Genomic DNA, 21,713 nt, shown 5'->3' on the forward strand with positions numbered 1-21,713 from the left:
TAAACCAGTAGAAAATTTTTTTTAAGGATGATGTTAAGGAATCTACCTAGTTCCTTAGTCTTAAATTTTTAATTGTGAATTTTTCATATTCTTCCTTAGGGCATGCACTAGAAAATTTATTTTCTTGCTCAAAATTCGTTCATTTTAATTCCATGTATTTCTTCCTAACTTTACATAATGGCCTAGATAACATTTTAATTGCATCATAAAGTTAATCGAAAGGTAGGTTACGTATCTCACTTATTATTTTGTATTCGTCGATTGAGACGCCCTGTACTATTACTTTCATCGCTTGATGCCGAGCTTTTTGACTCTTCTTGATGTGCTGCATCAATGCAAGCCTTGCTATTTGTTTGAACTTGAAATCTTCTGAGGAGTCATCCCAAGTTGCTTTTAAAATTTTGTTTTTGGGCTTCATCTTTTTTTTCCCCTTTTCTTTGATTATCTTCTTGAGTTTGGGGTAGTTATCCTTGATGTAACATTCTTCATCAGAATTGAAGCATCTTACTTTTCTTTTCTCCTTTCTTAGCAATCTTGAGGCTTGTTTCTTATTAAACTTGTTAGATGTAAATAATTCCTTCATTTTTCTTTACTAGGTATGCTTTTTCATCCATCTCTAATGATGCACCCGAATCTGAATCACCCTTCTTAGCTTGCAAAGCGATGTTGTTTGGTTGTTTTGTCTTTAAATCATGCACATCGAGATTTATGTAATTCCAAGGTCAAAAATAATTCTTCTAACTACTTACCTCTAAATTCTTTGAGATATCATACGAATCCACTATTAATGTCCACTCTTGGGTTCTTGGAATTCATTCAATGCATATTTGAGAGTGTCTTGATTTGTAGCTATCTCTTCGAGGTTATTGAGACTATGATTATACATACATGTATAATGAACATTTAACAAACATATAATATTTATATATCAATATCCTTTTACATAGTTCAAATTTCATACAAAATACTTCAATATCTATTTTTAACTAGCCTAGGCTATTTTAATTTTTTAAATTTAATATATTAATCTAAAAATTACTGGGATGCACTGGACTACAACCCAATGCAGCCCAACACTGGCTATGCCACTCTGTACAGGTAACACATTAATAAGAAGATAGAACTCTGTCTTATTATTAGCTATGAACTCATCTCGTTGCTTTTTGGTTCATCGTTATTCATCAATTTTTTCTCCATCCTCGTTCATGGGCACTTTGAAATCATGTTTAATATAAATCATTATTTTAACAACTATTTTTAAAAATACCTCTATTTTCTTTTTCTAGATTGTGAATTCATCCTCGAACTTCGATGGGTGAATATTTGATCCGACCATACCTTTTGATCTAGTTGCTGAGTAAGTGGTTAGTCCTTTTGAGCGGTCTGCTTGTGATATCAAATTGTTGGTGCAATAGAAGCAGTTCGTGGATTGCTAGAGGGGAGGGGTGAATAGCAACTTGCAATAATAATCACACTTTCTCTTGCTAATGTTTTAGCAAGGACACACTAATTAAAACAACAAGTATAATATAAAAAACTAGTACAAGACATGAATTACTTGGTTAACCCTTGGGTTCTTTAGCCCAAGAATTATAAAAGCTCCACTCAAAATCTCTTCATCGGAAATGATTCGGAGGTGGAGAAACCTCATACAATGATTGAGTGTAAAATACTAAAACAAACTTGAACAAAAATGTAAATCGACTATGTCTCTTCTTCTTCAAACTTCAGTCTATTTATAGCTATTTATTCGATCGACTATTGTGCTAACGTCGCATCTCTGAGTGCCTGGAAGCCTTCTGAGGGCCAATAACGGTTCGCTAATGGCTCTGGATGACTCTTTGAGATTCGAGCACCTGGAGATGATCCGAGCGCCTAGATTCTACTGAAGTGGATTCCATCCTGATTCACCTCAACAACGATTAACGTCGACCTAGCATTGGTATTCGGGTGCTTAGAATGGATCTGAGTGCCTGGAGTTTGGGGTGCTCAAAATGGATTCAGGCACTTGGAACAATTCCAGGCGCCTAGAATGATCATCCTTATGTGGCCATTTTCCTCCTTCATTTTGCCTTGGTCTCCTTGTGCAATCTTTCTTTCAATTTCTCATCCCTCGGATACACTGAGCCCTTCTCTGGTTCGCTCTCATTCGTCCTTCTCGTTCCGCCGGAGTATTCTTCCGCAGCTCCTTGTACCTTGGATGCACCAAGACAGCCAACTCATTTCCTATGTCATCTTTCTCGCTCACTTGCATTTTCTACCAAGGTTCATCATCTAGAACACGTTGTTGGTGCCCCGGTTAGTTTTGATGTGATCAACCGAGTTAAGTTAGGTCCTGTGTTATTCTAATCCCTTTGCTAAGTGTGCAGGAACTTAGGTACGGAGGAAGTCGAGCGTAAGACGTAGCGGACGAGAAGGGATGTGCGGGGAAGTGAGCCGACGGGCTCGGTGCAATCCGAGGGACGCGGAAGCTACGGAAGAGTACGCCGGTGGAGCGAGAAGGACATGCGCGATGTCCGAGGGACGAGAAGCCGGGAGGAAGCACGCTCGAGGGGCGAAAGGCCGGAGTCGGGTTCGGGTGAGCCTAACTCTGGTTGGCCAGAAATCACCCAACCGATCTACCTACAAAAAGTCAACTAAGTTGACTTTGACCAAGTCAACCTTTCAGACTTGGACTAGACCAAGACTTTGATTGGTCTCCAACATTGGCATGGCTAACCATTAAATTGCAGCGATGAAGATTAATCAAAGCATGAACGAATGTGAAAATCCAACGTTGCATGAACGTTGGAAAATCCAATGTGCATGAACGTTGGTGTTGCATGAAAGGCTTGGCAAGGCTTATAAATTGATAAAGCTTTTATTGAAGCCACGTGAACTTCAAGATAAAGCTTGGATGATGCCTTGACAAAGCCAAAACTCGGTCAAAGATAAAGCCTTGACCAAGCCATACACGATCAAAGCTTTAGCTTTGATTCAAAAAGCCTTGAGAGAATTGCTGTCAACGATCAAGTTCATCCAACGATCAAGATCGCATCTGAAGATCAATGGCTAAAAAGAAAACTTATCAACGATCTGATGGTTAGGATTTGTTTTCTTTAGCCTATAAATAGACTTAGAGTTTTAGAGTGAAAGGATCAATTACTTTTGTCATTCTCTAAGTCTCTCTGTGCTACAAGTGTAAAAGCTTCTCCGCCTAAAGGAGTTTTGTTTGAGCGTCAATTGCCTTGGAAGCAACGACCGAGTTGCAACCAAGTTTTGTAAAAAGGAGTGTCTTGGGCGATTTGTTTAAACTGTCTATTCACCCCCCTCTAGCCGGTCCAACCCGATCCAACACACGTGTGTTCTCCTAAGTCCCTGTACACTTAGACACACACATTAACCATAACTCTAACCTAATTTTAGCCTTATTTGATCACACATCAAAATTCCATTAAGGTACTAACACTTTCCACTATAAAATAAGTCTTTCCTTTAAGTCTAGTTGAAGGAGGCCCAAGCTCGACTGCCAGACTAAGATGAATGTAGCCTGGACGTCGACCCACACCCAAAGACGACTCAATACCAAATTTTTGCCACCTCATTGAATATCTCGATAACATGCGAGTTATATGTCATTAATGCAGACGATACACGTGATGGTGTATCATTCCTAGGATCAGCTTATCTTATTTGATCATAAATGTTGCCTGGTTCAAAGTTGACACATGTAAAGGTTGTGTAGGATGCTTAGTTTGAGGTAACGATTGAGATCTGTCAGTTTAGATTTAGGATCGAACGAGTTAGGGTGATTGCCAGCCTTTTTTGCTGCCTAATCTAATGGTTGGTTTCTGAACCTAAGGTATATTAGGGCTGGCGACACTGGGTGGCTATTGCATTAAACAAATCCTTTGTCCTCAAGCTGCATATAGTGATTTTATGCAACTTTAGCAACTATTTTTTCATTCATAAGTCCTTTGCTCCTTCACTCATTCATTGGTTGTTGGGATGTATACCAAAATCCTAGCTATCTATGTAAATAAACATTCTAAAATAAGAATCACATTTGGTTAATGTTTGTATTTAATTTTTATGTAAGTGTCCATTTAATCTATATTGTAGATAAACATGATGTGCGGAGTCACACACAGAAGACCATGTTATCAGTTACTTATAGATTATAAACAGTGTTCACAACCAAGATAGATTGGACAAACCATTGGACTGGTTGTACTGTAATTTAGTCTTAGTCTGTCATGACTATAAAATTACACTAGTACACTAAGTGTGTATTGAGCAAAACCATTTAAGGATTGTTCGATTTATACTAACTATATAATCGAACTAAACCTCTGTTACTATAGATGTACATACTCTTAATCCCAATATAATAACAAACACATGTACTTAGTATATATTTCTTTGATTCATCAAAGGGTGAGATTTAGTGCGATAGATCAAAAGGCCCGATGAGTTGGGAAGTAGTATTATGTACATGGTGTGTTGTTAATTATAGAAGGAAACTGTGTCCTATAATCTAGGCTGATAATGTCCCCTTGAGGAGCTCATAAAGGATTATCATGTAAACCCTACAGGTGGACTTAGTTCCGCATGATAACAAAAGTTGAGTGGTACTACTCTCGGAATCAGAAGTTAATTAAATTCAAGTTGTCAGTAACTCATTTAATTAACGGACATACGATATCTTAAACACAGGGAGATTAATGTACTTATAGTAAGAAGGAGCCCATATTGTAATATGGGATTGGTGCGGTAATGCAATAATATAACTCTCTAGTGGAATGAGTTATTATTGATGGACTTAAGCTGTGTGTTCAGGGAGAACATGGGAAGCTTAAGCCCATCGGGAGACCAAAACCAATTCCTCCTCTAGGTCCCTACTGTAGCCTCTGGAAATCCTTGAATCCACTTCAGGAAGAATTCTTGGAGACCTTCGGAAGAATTCTTGAAGACCTCCCGGAGACCTTCGGAAGAATTCTTGAAGACCTCCCGAAGACCCTTGGAAGAATTCTAGAAGAATTCTGGGAGAATTCTAGAAGAATTCTAGGAGAATTCTGTGAGAAATTTCAGATAAGAAATTCTATTTATAAAAGAAAATTTCTAAAATTTTATTTAAAATTTTTCCAAGAAAAATTCTGATAAGAAAGAAATTTTTTATAAGAATTTTCGCTAAGAAATTTCGTCTCTTCTCGCACAAAATTTTATTATAAAATTTTATGAATTAATTTTGTTAAATTAACAAAATATTAATTATGGAATCTCGTTAAATATTAGCAAGATATAATTAAAAGATTTTGTTAAAGATAAGAATAAAATTAATATAATGGAAACTTATTAAAATGATAACAAATCTTATCCGTTGGATTTTATTAGATTTGTTCTAATAAAATCTTATAAAAATTTGTTAGACTTTTCCTTAAATTTCCTAGATGGCATAACTATATAAAGAGGGGTTTAGGGGAGGCAACAAGAACATAATAATTTGGATTCCTCCTCCCCTAGGGCCGGCGGCACAAAAAGAAACTCCTTCTTCTTTTGTTGCCGCCAACCACACCTCCCCTCCTTTCTCTTTAGGGCCGGCACCCTTAGCTTTCCCTTCTCCTCTTCTAGTTCCCCTAGGGCCGACGCTCCTTTGAGGTCTTTGTTCCCTTAGGGCCGGCGGCCAAGAAGAAGAAGGAAGGAGAAGAACAAGAGAAGTAAAGGAGGGGTTCCTATTGCTTGCTTGCTTGCCATCGGAAGAAGAGTTTTGGTGGAGTATTCTCGAAGGACCATTGCCCACACAACGTTCGAGAAGAGGAGAGGATATACAGTAGAAGATCGAGGGGTTATCCACCTCCTTCAAGACAACCCGAAGAAAAGGTATAATTTATTGCTTTCTGCTTTAAATAAATTATTCCTTTTATCTCGGATCCTGTAAACCAAATACAAGAGCTCAATGATCTAAATGCGTTGATCAAACTTTATTTGATCGACTATGAGGGCAACTTAAATCCATTTCCGGAAAAATTTTTGTTCTGCAAGAATTCACCGGAACGAATTTTCTAGTGTTTCCTATCATTGGTGTGCTTTGTCTTCATCCTCTTCCTCTGTCTCATCTATGGCTATTGCAAGTTCTTCTGCTCCTTGGTATGAATCCATAGAGTAGAGTCAAACATTAATAGGGGGATATATAGATCAAATAAGATTGCAGTTCAAGATCCCTTCTTACGATAGGTTAGTGATACTCCATTCTTTCGACTGACCTCATCTCCCTCCTGCTGGGTTTCTACTTTTCTTTTGAGGACAAATGATAGGAGGCTTAGGCTTCCTGTCCTATAATTTTTTATTGAGTTTTCTGAATACTCCCAGATCCCTCTACAACATCTTGCTCCCAACTCTTACTGACTACTCTGCGGAGTAGTCATAATCTTTCGTCTGTATCGCATTCCCCTCAAGCCCCACATCTTCTATTATTTATTATATCTGAGGAAAAAAAGGAAGTCCAGGTCTTTTATTTCACTACTCAACCTTCCTTTATTTTGCATAAGAGATGGAAGACCGAGTATATCTTTATTGAGCCTCCCATGTTGAATTCATGTCCCCTCAAATGGATATCATAGTTGTCACATCCCCTGAGTTTAGGTTAGTATAAATTGGAGTTGGATTATATCATTGTAGCGAAGGCTTCATCCGACCTATAGTTTGATGTGAAGCTTCTGCTTGAAGAAGGCCTACTCTACCTCTTCGGATTGAGCTCGATTGATGTCGAACTCTACTCTTCATTCAGTAAGAATTATGTTAACTTAATCTCATGTGAGAACTAATTAAAATTTTCCTTCTATTTTATAGCTCAAATCATGTTGAGGGCTACTAATAACAAGCATATGAAGATGCCCACAACCACATTGGAGGAATATGACATCCAACTTGCCATTCAGGGCTGAAGAACGCAATGCACCTTTTGCCAATCAGTCAGGGGACCCGACCGCATCTGTCAAGGGGTTGCTGGCTCTGCCTTTGGCGATAGCTATGCCCGACTACTCTAAGGAGTCAAGGGCCCTTTAAGAATAAGGAGGAAGAGATCATCCAACCGCAACAACCATGACAACCCCCCCCCCCTCCCAATTGAAGCAAGGTGCCCTTAGACCACACCAAGGTCTTCTCTAGCAAGGGCTATTTCAACCCCTGACACTGTTGATCTGAGCGTACTGCCACCATCAACCATACCAAGTGACCTCATCAAGTCTTCAACCCTCCGTCCCAGGGTAGAGGAGGATGAACTGTCGAATGCGAATGCAACTTAGGAGTTGGAGATCCCGGAGAGTCACCATCATGGGAGAGGATAGTATTGACCGGTGATATGGTGGTGGTATGACGTAAGTCCCATGAGGAGGTGAGGCAACTAAACTCTATGGATATGGCGGAGTCAGCAGCACTAGATCTGACTAGGGTAAGAGCTTTCAGAGCCCTTTGTTAGGTTTGAAGTAGTTTATAACTAGAATTTGGCTCTTGTTACAGGTATGGACTGAGATACTGTTGGGTTGCAAAGGTGCAAACATAGTCCCACATCTAAAACACATGGGAAAGATCATGGGTTTAAAAGGATGGAAAGTATCTCCATTGGCATGAGGCCTTTTGGGGAGAGCCCAAGAACAAAACCATGAGGGCTTAGGCTCAAAGTGGACAATATCATGCTATTGTGGAGATACAGACATCCTTTTGGACCCAACAATTGGTATCAGAGCGAGGTCGCTCTTCACCGGACTAACCGCCGGATGAGCCATGATCCGGATCTAACCATGTGGGTTGAACCTTAAAAACAAAGGAAGTAGGGGCTCCCGTGTTTGAATCAAGAGGACCAGACACCGGGCAGGAAGTCTTAGTAGGTCGGGTAGACCGAGGGGCATGAAGTCCTGGTTGCGGTTGGGCAGGAAGTCCTAGTAGGTCGGGTAGACCGAGGGGCAGGAAGTCCTGGTTGCGGCTAGGCAGGAAGTCCTAGTAGGTCAGGGTGGACCGAGGGGCAGGAAGTCCTGGTGGGTCGAAGATTCAGACATCAAACGGAAGCTTTCCGTTTGAGGGGGGGTCTGTGGTCCTTTGTTTGAGGGGGGGATTGTTGGGTTGCAAAGGTGCAAACATAGTCCCACATCTAAAACACATGGGAAAGATCATGTGTTTAAAAGGATGGAAAGTATCTCCATTGGCATGAGGCCTTTTGGGAGAGCCCAAGAACAAAATCATGAGGGCTTAGGCTCAAAGTGGACAATATCATGCTATTGTGGAGATACAGACATCCTTTTGGACCCAACAGATACTAGAGGTAACTTCTCATGTTTTGATACTATATCAATCCAACAATCTATTGAGAATTTGAGTGATTGAATTAGAAGCTTAGTAGATTTCTCCCAGCTATAAATCAGAGGACTTGAAGGTGGAGGTGGAGTGGCTAAAGGCGGAGCTTGAGAGTCAGGTAAAGCAGTTGCATCTGAAGTAGCAGGAGTTGGAGGTCATCCAAATAGAGGCAACCTCCTTTAAGGATGATTACAGAGCTCGTGTGAAGGAGTTGGAGTCGCAGGTTTCTTCAGGGAAGAAGGAGTAGAAGAAAAAGGAAAAGGATGTCATGGGTGTGTTGCCGTGGGTAGAGGGCAAGTTGGAGGCTCAAGAAACTAAGTTGAAGAAGATGAGCACCCTGCTGAAAAGGGAAATGTTCGAGTCTAGATCTCAGAGAACTAAAATAGAGGCCTTGGAGGATAGTCTGAAAGCTCAAAAAATTGAATTGGAGACTCAGAAGAGCTAATTCAAGAGCTTTAGAGATGGAGAAGAGGGGTGGTGGGCTACTAAGAGGGAGAAGATGTATGAACAATTTGGCAATCGTATAATTAAAATGGTTAGATATGACTTTGAGAGAGCCATAAAATATATTCGAGAAGCTGACTACCATCTCCCAACCTTCCCTTGGATTTGGAGAAAATTTTTATTCAAGAACCCTCGGAAGACCTCGATGATGTAGAGTAGTAGTTTTATTTTTATTTTATTCCTATAATTGTGGGTCACTACTAATGTAAGATACTTTTTACTCTAGAATGAGAAAAAGAAACTTCTGAACTTCAACTTTGTTCCTTTTTGTTGAGCCGAGCAGGTTGTAAAAATACACATGAGTTCAACTTTGGTATGTGGACAAAATATTGAATACTCGAGAGTGAGAGTTTGAGTGTTTTAGACTTGAGAACAAAAACTCAAGTATATGGGATTGAAGTGTAAGGGCTCAGGTATTTTTTTTGATTTGGAAGGGAAGGCTCTATGTGGGGGATTGGAGTTTATGGGACTCGGGAGGGAGGACTTGATTCGTTGAACATTCGAGAGTGAGGACCCGATTATCGTAGACTTGAGAGTGAGGACTCAATTGTGGTAGACTTGAGAGTGATGACCTGATTGTTGTAGACTAGGATGTTTCTTTGGACTCAGTGTAAGGACTCGAGATCTTCGAATGCGTGGGAGCACACATGTTTTTGGATTTGGTGTAGGGACCTGAAGTCTTCGAATGTGTGGGAGCATGCATATCTTTGGACTTGATATAGGGACCCAAGGTCTTCGAATGAGTCAGAGCACGCGTATCTTGAATGTGTGGGAGCACGCATGTCTTTGGACTCAGTGTAGGGACCCCAGGTCTTCGAATGCGTGGGAGCACACGTGTCTTTAGACTCGGTGTGGTGACTCAAGGTCTTTGAATGCGTGGGAGCACGCAAATCTTTAGATTCGATATAGGGACCCGAGGTTTTTGAATGTGTGGAAGTACATGTATCTTGAATGCGTGGAAGCATGTTTGTCTTTGGAAAGGAGAGATACTCCTTTATCATTGAATGAAAAAGACAAGTACAAGAAAATAAGGTATTTACGATAAGTAGAAAACAATGAGTACCCGATTTCCTTATACGTGATAAGGTCGTAGGTGCAAAGCTTGCCATGGTCTATCAAGTTTCTTGCAATCTACATCCTCTAGATAGTATGTGTAGGATCATTGGGGTGCGCTAGAGGAGGGGGAGGTGAATAGCGTATGCTTTATTTTTTGTTCATTTTCATTCATTCGTTCTATCAGAGATAACTTAGTAGTGGATATTAGAAAATAAACACAGGAACTCGCGAATTTACTTGGTTCCTAACCCCCCCCCCAATGGTTAGTACACCCAAGGCCCATGTGCGGGAGGCGCCCGTCCACTAGTAGTCTCCTTTTCGAATCTTGTTCGGAGGCGGAGAAATCCATCTTATAGTCCAATCAAAAATATAATAAATGAAATAAAAGACTAAAAGAAAATTGCCAAACAACGTGTCGTAGCCGATCTAGAAGTCCTGAGTGTCACATACTCCTCCTAGAACTTCTCCGGTTGCACGAGACTAACTCCGTTCGCGTTCAGCACCACAACAGGATGAAGAGAATGGCTTAAAGAGATTATATTTTTATAGTGCACGTTCAGCCTTCTTATATAGAGTCTTCCAAGCGTCTGTATCCTTATCCGGGCGCTTGGATAAGATCCGATCCGATTCGATCTCTTTGGACTCTATCCGAGCTGATTCTTTTGGATCCGAGCACTGGCGCTTGAAAGTTGAGGTATCCCGACCACTGGGACTCTGCCACCTCACTGCTTCGCTACCCCATTCCGCTGACGTCCAGTCGTTTTGAATCCTATCCAGGCACTTAGAGTCTGATTGCCTTGGATCCAGATAAGGGCGCCCAGAATACAATGCTTCAACCCCTCCTTTTCTGCATTACAAGTTAGCAAAAAGACAAAGCATAACATGAAAGTTAAATAGTTAATCAACTATTTTGGTCTTGACTTTGAATTTCTAGTGAAATCTTGGGTCAAACCGATGCCTACTATTTCCTTTACCGGGAACGCACCCTTACCCACTCCGCTCAGGAGAATTTACCTGTTTGCCAACTAAGCCCTCCAGACTTGTTGGACATCTGCTTAGCCTCGATCATCGGCCCCTAGGATTTATTGCTAGACATCTGGTCCAATGATCTGCCTAGACTTTCACTGCTAGACATCTGGTCCACCTGACTTGCCTAGACTTCCATTGCTAGGCATCTGATCCACCTGACCTGCCTAGGCTTCCACTTGGTGCACTTGATCCGCCAAGTCTTCCTACCTAGTCCTCCAGACTAGGACTTCCCACCTAACCCTCCAAGTTAGGTCTGCTTAGCCTCCAGCCGGGATTTCTTATATCTAGCCTCCAACTAGGACTTTCATTGCCTAGCCTCAACCAAGACTTCTCTTTGCCTGATCTAACCGACAAGGACTTCTCACTAGTTTTCTGGTCAAACTGATTAGACTAGACTTCACTCACATCCAAATATTAGATTCTGTTTGGATCAACCCTTGGTCAAACTGACTAGACCTAGGTGTATTGTCAAACATCGAAACTCTCGGGTCAGACCTAGTGCTCCTTGCACTAATAGTATGCCCCCGAGCTTAGTTTCCAAGTAACTCAATAGGGGTCGTTCCACTGAGGGTCCAACTTCCCCACATCACCCACGGGTTTGACTTTTCTCCAAACAATGTCCCCTAATTAGAAGGAATAAGGAATGACTCTTTTATTGTAAGTTTGACACATCCGCTATCAGTAGACTATGAACCGTACTGTTATTTTCTCTCTGGTTTTAGTGATCAAGTCGAGCTTGAGATCACTTGGTCAGGGTCATATACTTGTACTCGGGCAGATTCTATTCTGATTTCAACATGAATGAGCATCTCTCCTCCGTAAACCAAGTGGAAAGGAGTCATCTTCGTGCTTTCCTGAGGAGTAGTTTTGTAAGCCTATAGGATGCTTGATAACTCTTCTACCCAACTGCTGCCAACGTGGCCGAGCTTGACTTTGAGGCCCTAGATGATTTCTTGATTGATTACCTCATCTTGCCCATTACTCTATGGATAAACAACTGAGGTGACGGTTTTTTGGATGCCAAAACCTTTACACCACTCCCTGAGTCTGCGTCCTTTGAATTAGCAATCATTATCTGATACCCATCGATGTGGGAGGTCACAGGAATTTGAATCATCCTCCTTAGTTATCCATGCCAAGGGTTCAACTTCCACCCATTTAAAGAAGTAATCGATCGCCACCGAAAGGAATTTATTCTGGTTGGGGTTAGTCAAAAAATGACCAACAATGTTTCTTCCCCACTGATCAAAGGGGCAAGAGGTAATAGATATCTTCAATAACTCGGTTGCGGCTTGAGAGAGATGTTGATGCTTTTGGCAATTGATGCATGTGCAGATTAATTAGACTACATCTGTTTGTAAAATCAGCTAGAAGTATCCAGCCAACAGGATCTTTATGGTCAGAGTTTGACCACCTACATGATTACCACAGTTGCCTTAGTGAATTTCCTGTATGACGTAGTCAACATCCTTAGGGTCCAACCACTTGAGCAAGGTTCAGGAGAAGACCCTCTTATATAGGTAGTCTTTAACTAGTTTGAAATGAGCAGCCCGCCTTTTGAGTAGTCGAGCTTGCTCCGAGTGCTTGGGTAGAATTTGTTCTTTAAAAAGGAAATAAATGGAAGTCGTCGATCAGCTACATCTTCTTGCGTAGGCACTTGATCTATCTGTGAAACCAATTGAACTCAAGTGAAAGAGTCTTCTGATGTTCGTATAACCAAGACACTTGTTATTTTAGCCAATTCATCTACCTTTTGATTTTCAGTTCGGGGTATCTTCTGGAAGATGACTTCATGAAATTCAACCCTCAATTTTTCAATTTTAAATTTTTCCTCAAGCCATTGGATGGTCAATTGAGAATCAGAGTGAATGATGACTCAGGAAACACTGACTCGCTTGGTAGCTCGCAGTCTTGCTAATAACGCTTCGTATTCAACTTCATTTTTAGAGGCTCGAAAGTTTAGTTGAATGGCAAGTTGTAATAGTTCTTCTTGGCGTGAAATCAATAGCACCTCAACTCCACTGCCTTACTTTGTGGATGAACCATCCACAAAGATTTTTCAAGTTTCCTGCAATTCTTAACCAGGAGTTTCAGTTAAGAAATCATCTAATGCTTACGCCTTGATAGTTGTCTTGGGTTGGTACTAAATGTCATATTCACTTTGATAAGTACTACGATGGGATGTGACAGGAACTATGACTATAATTTATGGGATGTTGTGACCACTGCTAGAGGTAATTTCTCCAAGGTAGAATATCTGGCCTCAACATCTTTCAGAAGATTACTAGCAAAGTAAATAGAGTGTTGAGTGTGTAGGATCGTGTACGCGCTAGAGGGGGGGGGGGGTGAATAGCGCGTTTCGCTTTTTCTCGGAAATCGTTCGATTAACTAAAAGAAATACTAAGCAGCGGAATTAGACAACAATAAAGAGGACACGCGGGATTTACTTGGTTCCTAACCCCCCAGGGTTAGTACGTCCAAGGCCTAATTCGGGAGGCGCCCGTCCACTAGTGGTCTCCTTTCCGAACGTCGTTCGGAGGCGGAGAAACCCGTCTTACAGTCCAAAAGTAATAACAATGTAAGAACAGGAAAGTAAAACAAGTAAATTAAAAGCAAACACTTTTAGCCGTTCCGGAAGTCCTGAGCGCCGCGCACTCCTCCTGGATCTTCCCCGGTTGCAAGCGTCTGGCCTCTTTTGTGTTTCGCAGCACTACAGAATGACTTGAGAGGATTCTGGCTTGAATTGAGTTGCTTCTGCACGTTCACAGCCTTATATAGACCTCCTGAGTCGACTCCAGCAGGCCCTGAGTCGACTCCAGCTTATGTGGTGGATAAAACTTCATTCTGGACGTTATCTGTTGCCCGAGTCGACTCAAATGGGCTTCTGGGTCGACTCCAGCCCTCCGAGTCGACTCAAGTGGCATTCTGAGTCGACTCCAGCCGGAATCCGAAAAAACTCAAAACACCAATTTTGTAGATCTCTGAAAGAGCTTTCCAACGCATCTGAGTTTGCCTCGTTCTGAGACCCGAGTCAAAAGTTATAGCCTTTTGAAGTTCAGCCTGTATTATAGTTCCTGAAAAAATCAGCATGCATACAAAGAAACAAACCTAACTTTACCTTGTGAGTCTAACTTCGGATTTCTCCCGAAATCCTGGGTTAGTCTAACCCACTCCATTCTGGAGAATTTGTGCCAACCAAGTCACCCAGATTTGTTGGACTTGTGCTCGGCTCTGTCGTTGCCCCCCAGGACTTGAACGCAACTGATCCTCCTGATCAGTCCATTCTTCTCTGCAACTTGGTCCTCCTGACCAAGTCCATTTCATCCGCAACTACCCAAGTCCGGATCTTGCCTGGTGCACGTTGACTCTGCCAAGACTTCTGCCTGATCCTCCAAATCAGGACTTCCCTTTGCCTAGCCTACAACTAGGATTTTCTCTTGCCCAGCTTCACTCACCAGGACTTCCCTTGCCCAATCTTCCAGATTAGGACTTCCACTGTCTAGTCTAACCGACTAGATCTTCTTACTCACTTCCACACATCCAAACATCAAGTCCTGTTTGGATCACCCCTTGGTCAAAACTGACCAGACCTAGATGTATTGTCAAACATCGAAACTCTAGGCAAGATCTTAGTGCATCTTGCACCAACAATCTCCCCCTTTTTGATGTTTGACAATTTCTTAAGTTAATATAGGTCAGAGTTTAATTATCTGGGAGAATTCTATATTATTAACTTAAGGTCCCTTCTCCCCCTTTTCATACATCAAAAAGATTTTAGAATTTAAGTCCATTCACTCTTGCACCAACAAGATGAATAGGTAATAATCTAAAATAACCCAACCAACCCAAATCAATTATTTTCACGCTCAAACGCTTTCCTCGTGTCCATTTAGCATCCGATCTTCGACGTTGGTGCCAAGACTACATCAAGCAACTTCAACAAGCACCAAGACGCCGTAATCATACTCCGGGAAGCGCGAAAAGTGGTAAACAAAGATTGTATTGTCATTTTGATCATATTATTGTAATCGAGCTTTCTGTAATCGGTTTTCGACATACTTGCCACCGCAAGGAGCAAGTATTCTAGTGATTGCCCAAAGTAAACGGTCAAAGACCGTGGGCCTTGGAGTAGCAGCGTATCGCTGTGAACCAAGTAAAAAACAACCGAGTAGTTTGTTTTCTGCACAATTTCTTATACTTGCAAATCGAGATTTTTGCTTACGCTTCCGCACGCAGAATTTCATCGAACTTCGAAAAACGTTAAAATACGCTATTCACCCCCCCTCTAGCGTATTTCCGATCCTACAGAGTGTTGCCCTCTTGTCAAAGTAGAACTGAACTAACGTCTCTCTTAGCTGCAGCTAAGTAGAGCCAAGGTCTCTTCTACGATTGGCTTAGAAAGAAGAGGCAACTGCGTTAGGTAAGACTTGAGCTCTCTGAAATCCTATTGGCATTTCTCGTTCCAATCAAAATGAGTTGACTCCCTAAGAATTTTAAAGAAAGGTAGACTTTTGTCGGCTGATCTAGAGATAAACCAAGAGAGTGTTGTGATCTGGCCAACCAATCTTTGTGTCTCTTTGTGATTCTAAGGAGAAGGCATGTTAAGTAATGCTTGTACTTTCTCAGGATTAGTCTTAATTTCTCGCTCAGTCATAATATAACCGAGGAAACATCCGCTCTTCACTCCGAATAGATATTTATTCAGGTTTAGCTTAAGGTCGTATAAGCGCAGTGTGCTACATGTCTCCTTTATATCATTGATTAGATCCTCAGCATGCGCCTCTTGATCAGGATATCATCTACATAGACTTCAACATTCCTGCCTGCTTGATGCCTGAAGACTCAGTCCATCAGAGATTGATATATTGCCCCTGAGTTCTTTAATCCGAAGGGCAAATAGTATAATAAAATATTCCATCAAATGTGACAAAGTTGACATTTTCTTGATCTTCAACCACCAAGAAAATTTGATGATAGCTTTGATATGCATCCAACATGCATATGAGTATGCAGCCAAAAGTTGAATCCACCAGCTGATCGATTTGACGTAAAGGATAGCAGTCCTTTGAGCAGACTTTTTTAAGATCTTAAAAGTCCACATAGACTCTCCATTTGCCTCCAAGCTTTAGGACAACAACCACATTTGCTAGCCAAGTCAGGAAATGAACTTCCCGAATATGTCTGTCTTCTAGCAGCTTGGTAATTTTAGCATTGATGATTTTTTCCTTTTCAAGTCCATAGCATCACTTTTTCTGTTGAACGGGCCTAGCTTCTGAGTTGATGCTCCATGATAATAGATGAGATTCCTGTAACTTCCTTGGCCAACCATACAAAAACGTCCTGATTGTGAGAGAGACAAGTGATTACCTTCAACTTTAGCTTAGGAGAGAGGTCGATCGCAATCGGGGTAGTCCAATTTGGTTGCTCAGGTATTATTGACACATCTTCATGCCCTTTGATTGATTGATCTGGAGGGACATCATGGACGAGATGTACCCCGACTCTATGGGTTTTACGACTCTTCCGCTAGTCGACCTGCACCACTTCAGCGTAGCACTTTCTGAAGGTCATCTAGTCGTATTTGACCTCTCCCACTTGGTTGTCCACGGGAAATTTCATCTTCTGATGATAATTGGAAATCACTACTCGGAAGAGCTTAATGTGGGACATTGTCCGAATGGGGAATTGACCACAATGAAGACAATAGTCTAAGTCCTTCTCAAGGGCTCTTATCCTAAGGACATCGAGAGACTAATTTATCATAGTGGTTTCACCTCATGTCTTGTGAATCCAAACAACACCGTGGAGATAAGTCGTAGCTTATGTCGATCTATCTATATTTGGTCAAAAGTTATTTTGAAGAGTACATTCATCGAGCTCCTTATATTGATAAAGACCCTTGCAACATTGTAATTTGCTATGACGACTCGTATTACTAGCGCATCCTCATGGGAGTAATGACCCCCTCTAAGTCTAGGGGGACCGAAGCTGACAGAGGGGTCTAACTCTGTTCAAGATTTGGTGTCGATCCCATAGCTTTTGAGCCTTTGACCATGAGTCTTTCAAGCTCAATTAGAATCTCTATTAGTTAATCCTCCCGAGATCCTATTGATATCCCCGCAGCATGGGGGATCTCTTCTGGCATCATCAGTGTTGAATGTCAGGTGGTTCTAAGCTGGTTCTCGAGATTGGGACTTTCTTTAGGGAGGCGTGTCCCTTCTTTGATGGGGTTGATGATGCGGCAACTCCTTTTAATTATTGACTCGAGGTTCTCAATTCCTAGTCCGAGGGTAGTGAATCAGTGATCGTCGAGTTGACCTAAGAGGTGATCTTCGGGTAGGTAGGCGCTTCTTAGTTATCCGATGAATTTCACGTGCATATTGTCGACATTCATGAGTGAAATATCCATGAGAGTGATGAAAAACACAATATCATTCCTCATTATCCAACCTATGGTATGTCGGGTTGAGAGTCAAGACTACCTCTACAGTTTGTATTGTTTGTACTCCTGTCGGAGTCAGGACAATGATGCGGCAACAACTCCTTATGTTGAATAGGTGGGGGAGGGGCTTTCCATTCAAGTCGAGCAACCATAACTGCTGGCGTCAAGACTTCCTTCCTTCTTACAGCTTAAGCTTCTTCCACATTAATATATTTCTATACACGATCCAAAGCCAGATCGAAAGTCGCCTAGGAATCCATTACCAAGGATCACAAGAGATCTCCATCTTGTAGTCTTTGAGAGAAAGCACTAATGAGTACATTCGAGGTGGTTAAAAGCACATCCATAGACATTTTATTAAATCGATGAATGTAATCCCTCAAGTCTTCTTTAGCCGTTTGTTTTAAGGTGAACAGGTTGAGAGGTGTCTTATTGTATCGTTTACCATTGGCAAAGTGATGCAGAAAGACGACATTGAAGTCAACAAAGGTGTGAATTGACAAGAATGGTAAGGGTTAAACTATCACTAAGTGGATCCAGATAGAGTTGTTACAAAACTCCTATACTTGACATCATCCGTATAGTAATGCAGCATAACATTTTTTTTGAATCAGCCCAAGTAATCTTCAGGATCAGTTAATTCGTTGTACTCTCCGAGTTGAGATATCTATAAATTATTAGGTAACTCATCATTTAATATTTGGGTTGAAAAAGGTGTGGCTTCGTTGGACACGAGTTCCATGCCTTTGCCTCAGTTTGGTGGTAGGGTCTCTCTCGCCATTGATTTCTCAAAGTGCTCCCCAAACAGAGCTACATTTTACTCTGTCGTCTATTGACGGCAACAGGGAGAGGTCCTATCAAGCCAATTGGTGCTCAATTAGGGAGAAGGGGCTCCTCGATCAAAGCATTGAGTATTTTCGAGTCATATTCACAGAAGGGAGTCTATGCAAAAGTTATTGCACTGCTTGATCCACCAATGCCGAAAATCTTCTCGTGGGCACGGTGATAATCTCACCACGGGCTATATTTCCAATGGAACTAGGGCCTCTAATAGTTTTCCCCAATTCCACCATCGTAACATTTCAGTTCAAGCAAATTCTCACAGATAGCGTCAATTTTGTTCTTGTCTAAGATCGCGATAGATCGCGATCAAGTGAATTAGTGAGAGATAACAGTTGAGATGGCAATGCAGAAGGTCCAAAAGAGGTTGAGGATGCCAAAGAGGTCTACAATACTCAAATGAGAGTTAGTATGGATGCCAAGGTAACTCGATGTGACCACTTTTTCACTCAAATTAGCATAGGAGCTAAGAGAATATGAAAGTAGTAGAACGATAGAAGAAGATGAGATGAATATGAGTGTGTGTATGGTAATACCTCTTGCACATACTTTCTTTAGAGTTTATAATAGCATCTTCCACATCAAAGCCGATGAGAAGACCATATCTGATAGTCGTTGAAGGTCTCTCAAAATGCTAAGTGCCACATATTTGTAGAGGGGTATTTAGGGGACTGGGTTTGACAACCTTATGATTGTCTCTCCCTTCGATTATAGCGTTGCGTTTGGGAATATTTGTAATAGTTGTCAATGGATTAATCATAGGGCATAGCCCCAATTAAGATCAGACTGGAGTCCGAGTCCTCTGGAATCGGAGTGACCTAAGCTGATGAAATCGAGAAGCTTGAGTACTCTAATGTCGAGGTAATTTGAGCTGATGGAATCGAGGAGCCTGAGTCCTTTGAAATTGGAGTGACCAAGCTAATAGAATCGAAAAATCTGAGTTCTCTAAATCGAGGTGGCTGAGTTGATGAAATCGAGGAATCTGAGATCTTTAAAATCAGGATGACTGAACTGACAGAGTCAGGATCCTAAGTCTTCTAAGTCAGAGTTGTCACTTTAATTTCTACCTAGGTTTAATTTTTGACCTCGACTTAGTTTTGACTTTTGACTTCCACGTTAACATTAAATGTAGATAGGTTCAATAAAACTTTAAATTATGGAAGGAGGTACTTCCGAAGTGAAATCTTCTGTTTACGACGAAAGCAATGCGACGCCTCAAAAGTAAAATTACTAACAGGAAAAATCCGGAAGAACTACTTGCTCTGCACTCGCTAGTTTGTCATTACCTCCGAAGCTCTTTGTTGCAAGGTGCAAGATATCAATTTTCCATTTTGGAAAGCAAGATTCCTATAAAGAAGAAGGCCACATTCACTGATCTGGAGAGTGGATATATGATTCTACTCACAACGAAGACAAACCAACCACCTTCTGCCAAGAATCCAAGGCCACCATCCCACTCATCCCACTGTTCCCCAATAAGCATCAATGCCTCAGTTCCTCAATATGCTCCTGCAGTGCATCACACACCACCTTCACCCTTTAAAGCCCTCATTCCTCTATCTTCTCACAAGAAAGGAGAGACATTGGCGTAAGTAATTAACTAATCGTATGGCCGGATTAAGTGTTCTCTTGGAAACAAAAAATAGCTTGCCAAAATGCACAAACATATTATGCAAAACCTCCCTTGTGAAGAACTCCTCTTCTTCCTGCAGCACCAGCCCTTTCCTGGAAAATTGCTACCTGTGCCGGAAGAAGCTGCAACAAGGCAAGGATATCTACATGTACAGGTGAGTGAACAAACTTTCCTGCTTTGATGGATCCCCCCAAAAAAAGCAAAAAGCATCTTTAATCTCTCTAAGCATTCCCCTCGGCTGGCTTTTTTTGTAGAGGGGATCGAGCATTCTGCAGTGAGGAGTGCCGGCGCAGGCAGATATTTATGGATGAGGAGAGCGTGCGGGGGGACCAGTGCTCCGTCTCCGCTGCGGCGGCCGCGGCGGAGCGCGGCCGGGCGAGGAGGATGGCCGGGAAAGGAGAGGCCACCCTGGCCGGTCGATCTGCGTGCTAGTACTTCGTACTCTTGAGGGGAACATATTTACCAAAATGCCCTTATTGTCCGATTATTAAGGTTCCTCCTCCTTGTCTGAGCTGTCCGCCTTTGTAGGTTAAAACTATTTTTTTTATTAAAAAAAATGCAGTTGAGTTTCCTATCCAATTTATCCTTAACATTGATGTATATCAGTTGTTCTTCAGACGGTTGGTTCCTCAAGTAGAAGCAGGATTGACGTTCTGCATAAATTTTATATAATTCAGTGCAAAATTTAGAACATGGATTACAATTTTTTTTTTTTTAAAAAGTGATTTTGCTTCTCCACGCCGGCATTTGTGAGACACTTTGTGAACCCAATTCAGTAGTAGTATAGATTTAATTTTGGTATAAATTCTCGTGAAAACAGTAATAAAATATTTTTTAAAAATTTATTTTAATTTTAATAAGATAATTATTTTTAAATTTAATTTTAAAATATTTTTTAATTATATTTTAAATTTATTCCATAGATAAATTTAAAAAAAAATTATCTATCTATTAACGGAGTAAAATTTAAATTAAAAAAAAAAAACAGCACACACTGTGGTTGTACATATATCCATCAGCGGCCTTACTCTTAGCTTCCTGTTTAACATTAATCATTGGCATTGAACATTAATTATGGGCCCCATTTAAAATGAGATAACATTGAAATTTCTAGATGCACATTAGTGAGGGTTGATTTGTCAAATGAGAATTTTTTTTTCTATTTAAAATCAAATCTAAATGCACCTTTTGCCGTAGTAATAATTTTAAATAAGAATAAGTGCTCTCTTGTGGAGGAACCAAAGGATATATTAAAAAGTGTAGTATTATTAAAAATCTAAAACACTAATCGTCCAACATCAAATAGAATCATCCATTGCACAAATTAGAGCTCAAATATTAGTATCTAAACCACGTTTAATCGTGTAAAAATGTCTAATATATAGCCAACTAACTAAAATTTAATTAACTGTATTTGAATGCTATATTTAGTCAACTAACAAATATTTAAGCAACTAATAAATGAATAAAATGTTGGTTTTGATTGTTTGATGCAAGATGATCTGAAGAATTTTATTATTAATTTTTATAATTTTTATTTTAAATAATTTTTAGAGTTTTTGATATTTAGAGTAGTTTTAAAAAATTTTATTAGTTTTAAAAATTTTTATTTTTTTATTTTAGGATTTTTTAACTCCGTTTAAGATTTTTAATATTTTAAATCTGTTAAGAAATTTTTCTTCTTATTAAAATTTTTTATTTTATAAATTAAGATTTGGGGTTTATATAAACATCTTATGAGTTGATGTTTAGGAAGAAGAAGTTTTGATTTAATAATATTTTCGCTAGTGTCATTTATTTCTCTATCTCTTATTATTCTTCCGAATCAATAGGTTTCCGGTGTTCGCAGTCAAACCAATGAATTCAATATTACCCACAGAG

At 40.6% G+C, this 21,713-nt stretch overlaps 1 protein-coding gene across 1 annotated transcript; it reads left to right on the plus strand.

Annotated features, from left to right (window-relative positions):
• Positions 1-19,786: 19,786 nt before the first annotated feature.
• Positions 19,787-20,411, plus strand: LOC141812278 (FCS-Like Zinc finger 17-like). The gene is made up of 2 exons (XM_074700331.1): positions 19,787-19,986; positions 20,087-20,411. Exons 1-2 carry the CDS (start codon positions 19,808-19,810, stop codon positions 20,262-20,264), a joined length of 357 nt encoding a protein of 118 aa, XP_074556432.1. The 5' UTR covers positions 19,787-19,807; the 3' UTR covers positions 20,265-20,411.
• The last annotated feature ends 1,302 nt before the right edge of the window (positions 20,412-21,713 follow it).

Source organism: Curcuma longa, chromosome 18 (genome assembly GCF_044706935.1).
Source record: "Curcuma longa cultivar G26 ecotype Majalengka, Jawa Barat chromosome 18, ITB_CL_G26_1.1, whole genome shotgun sequence".
NCBI lineage: Eukaryota > Viridiplantae > Streptophyta > Magnoliopsida > Zingiberales > Zingiberaceae > Curcuma > Curcuma longa.

What these genes read in the sequence shown, in the direction of transcription:
- LOC141812278 (XM_074700331.1), top strand. Translation starts at nt 19,808, where the DNA reads ATGGCCGGATTAAGTGTTCTCTTGGAAACAAAAAATAGCTTGCCAAAA. An exon ending in AAGGATATCTACATGTACAG is followed by an intron (nt 19,987 to 20,086) that starts GTGAGTGAACAA and finishes CTTTTTTTGTAG; the next exon opens with AGGGGATCGAGCATTCTGCA.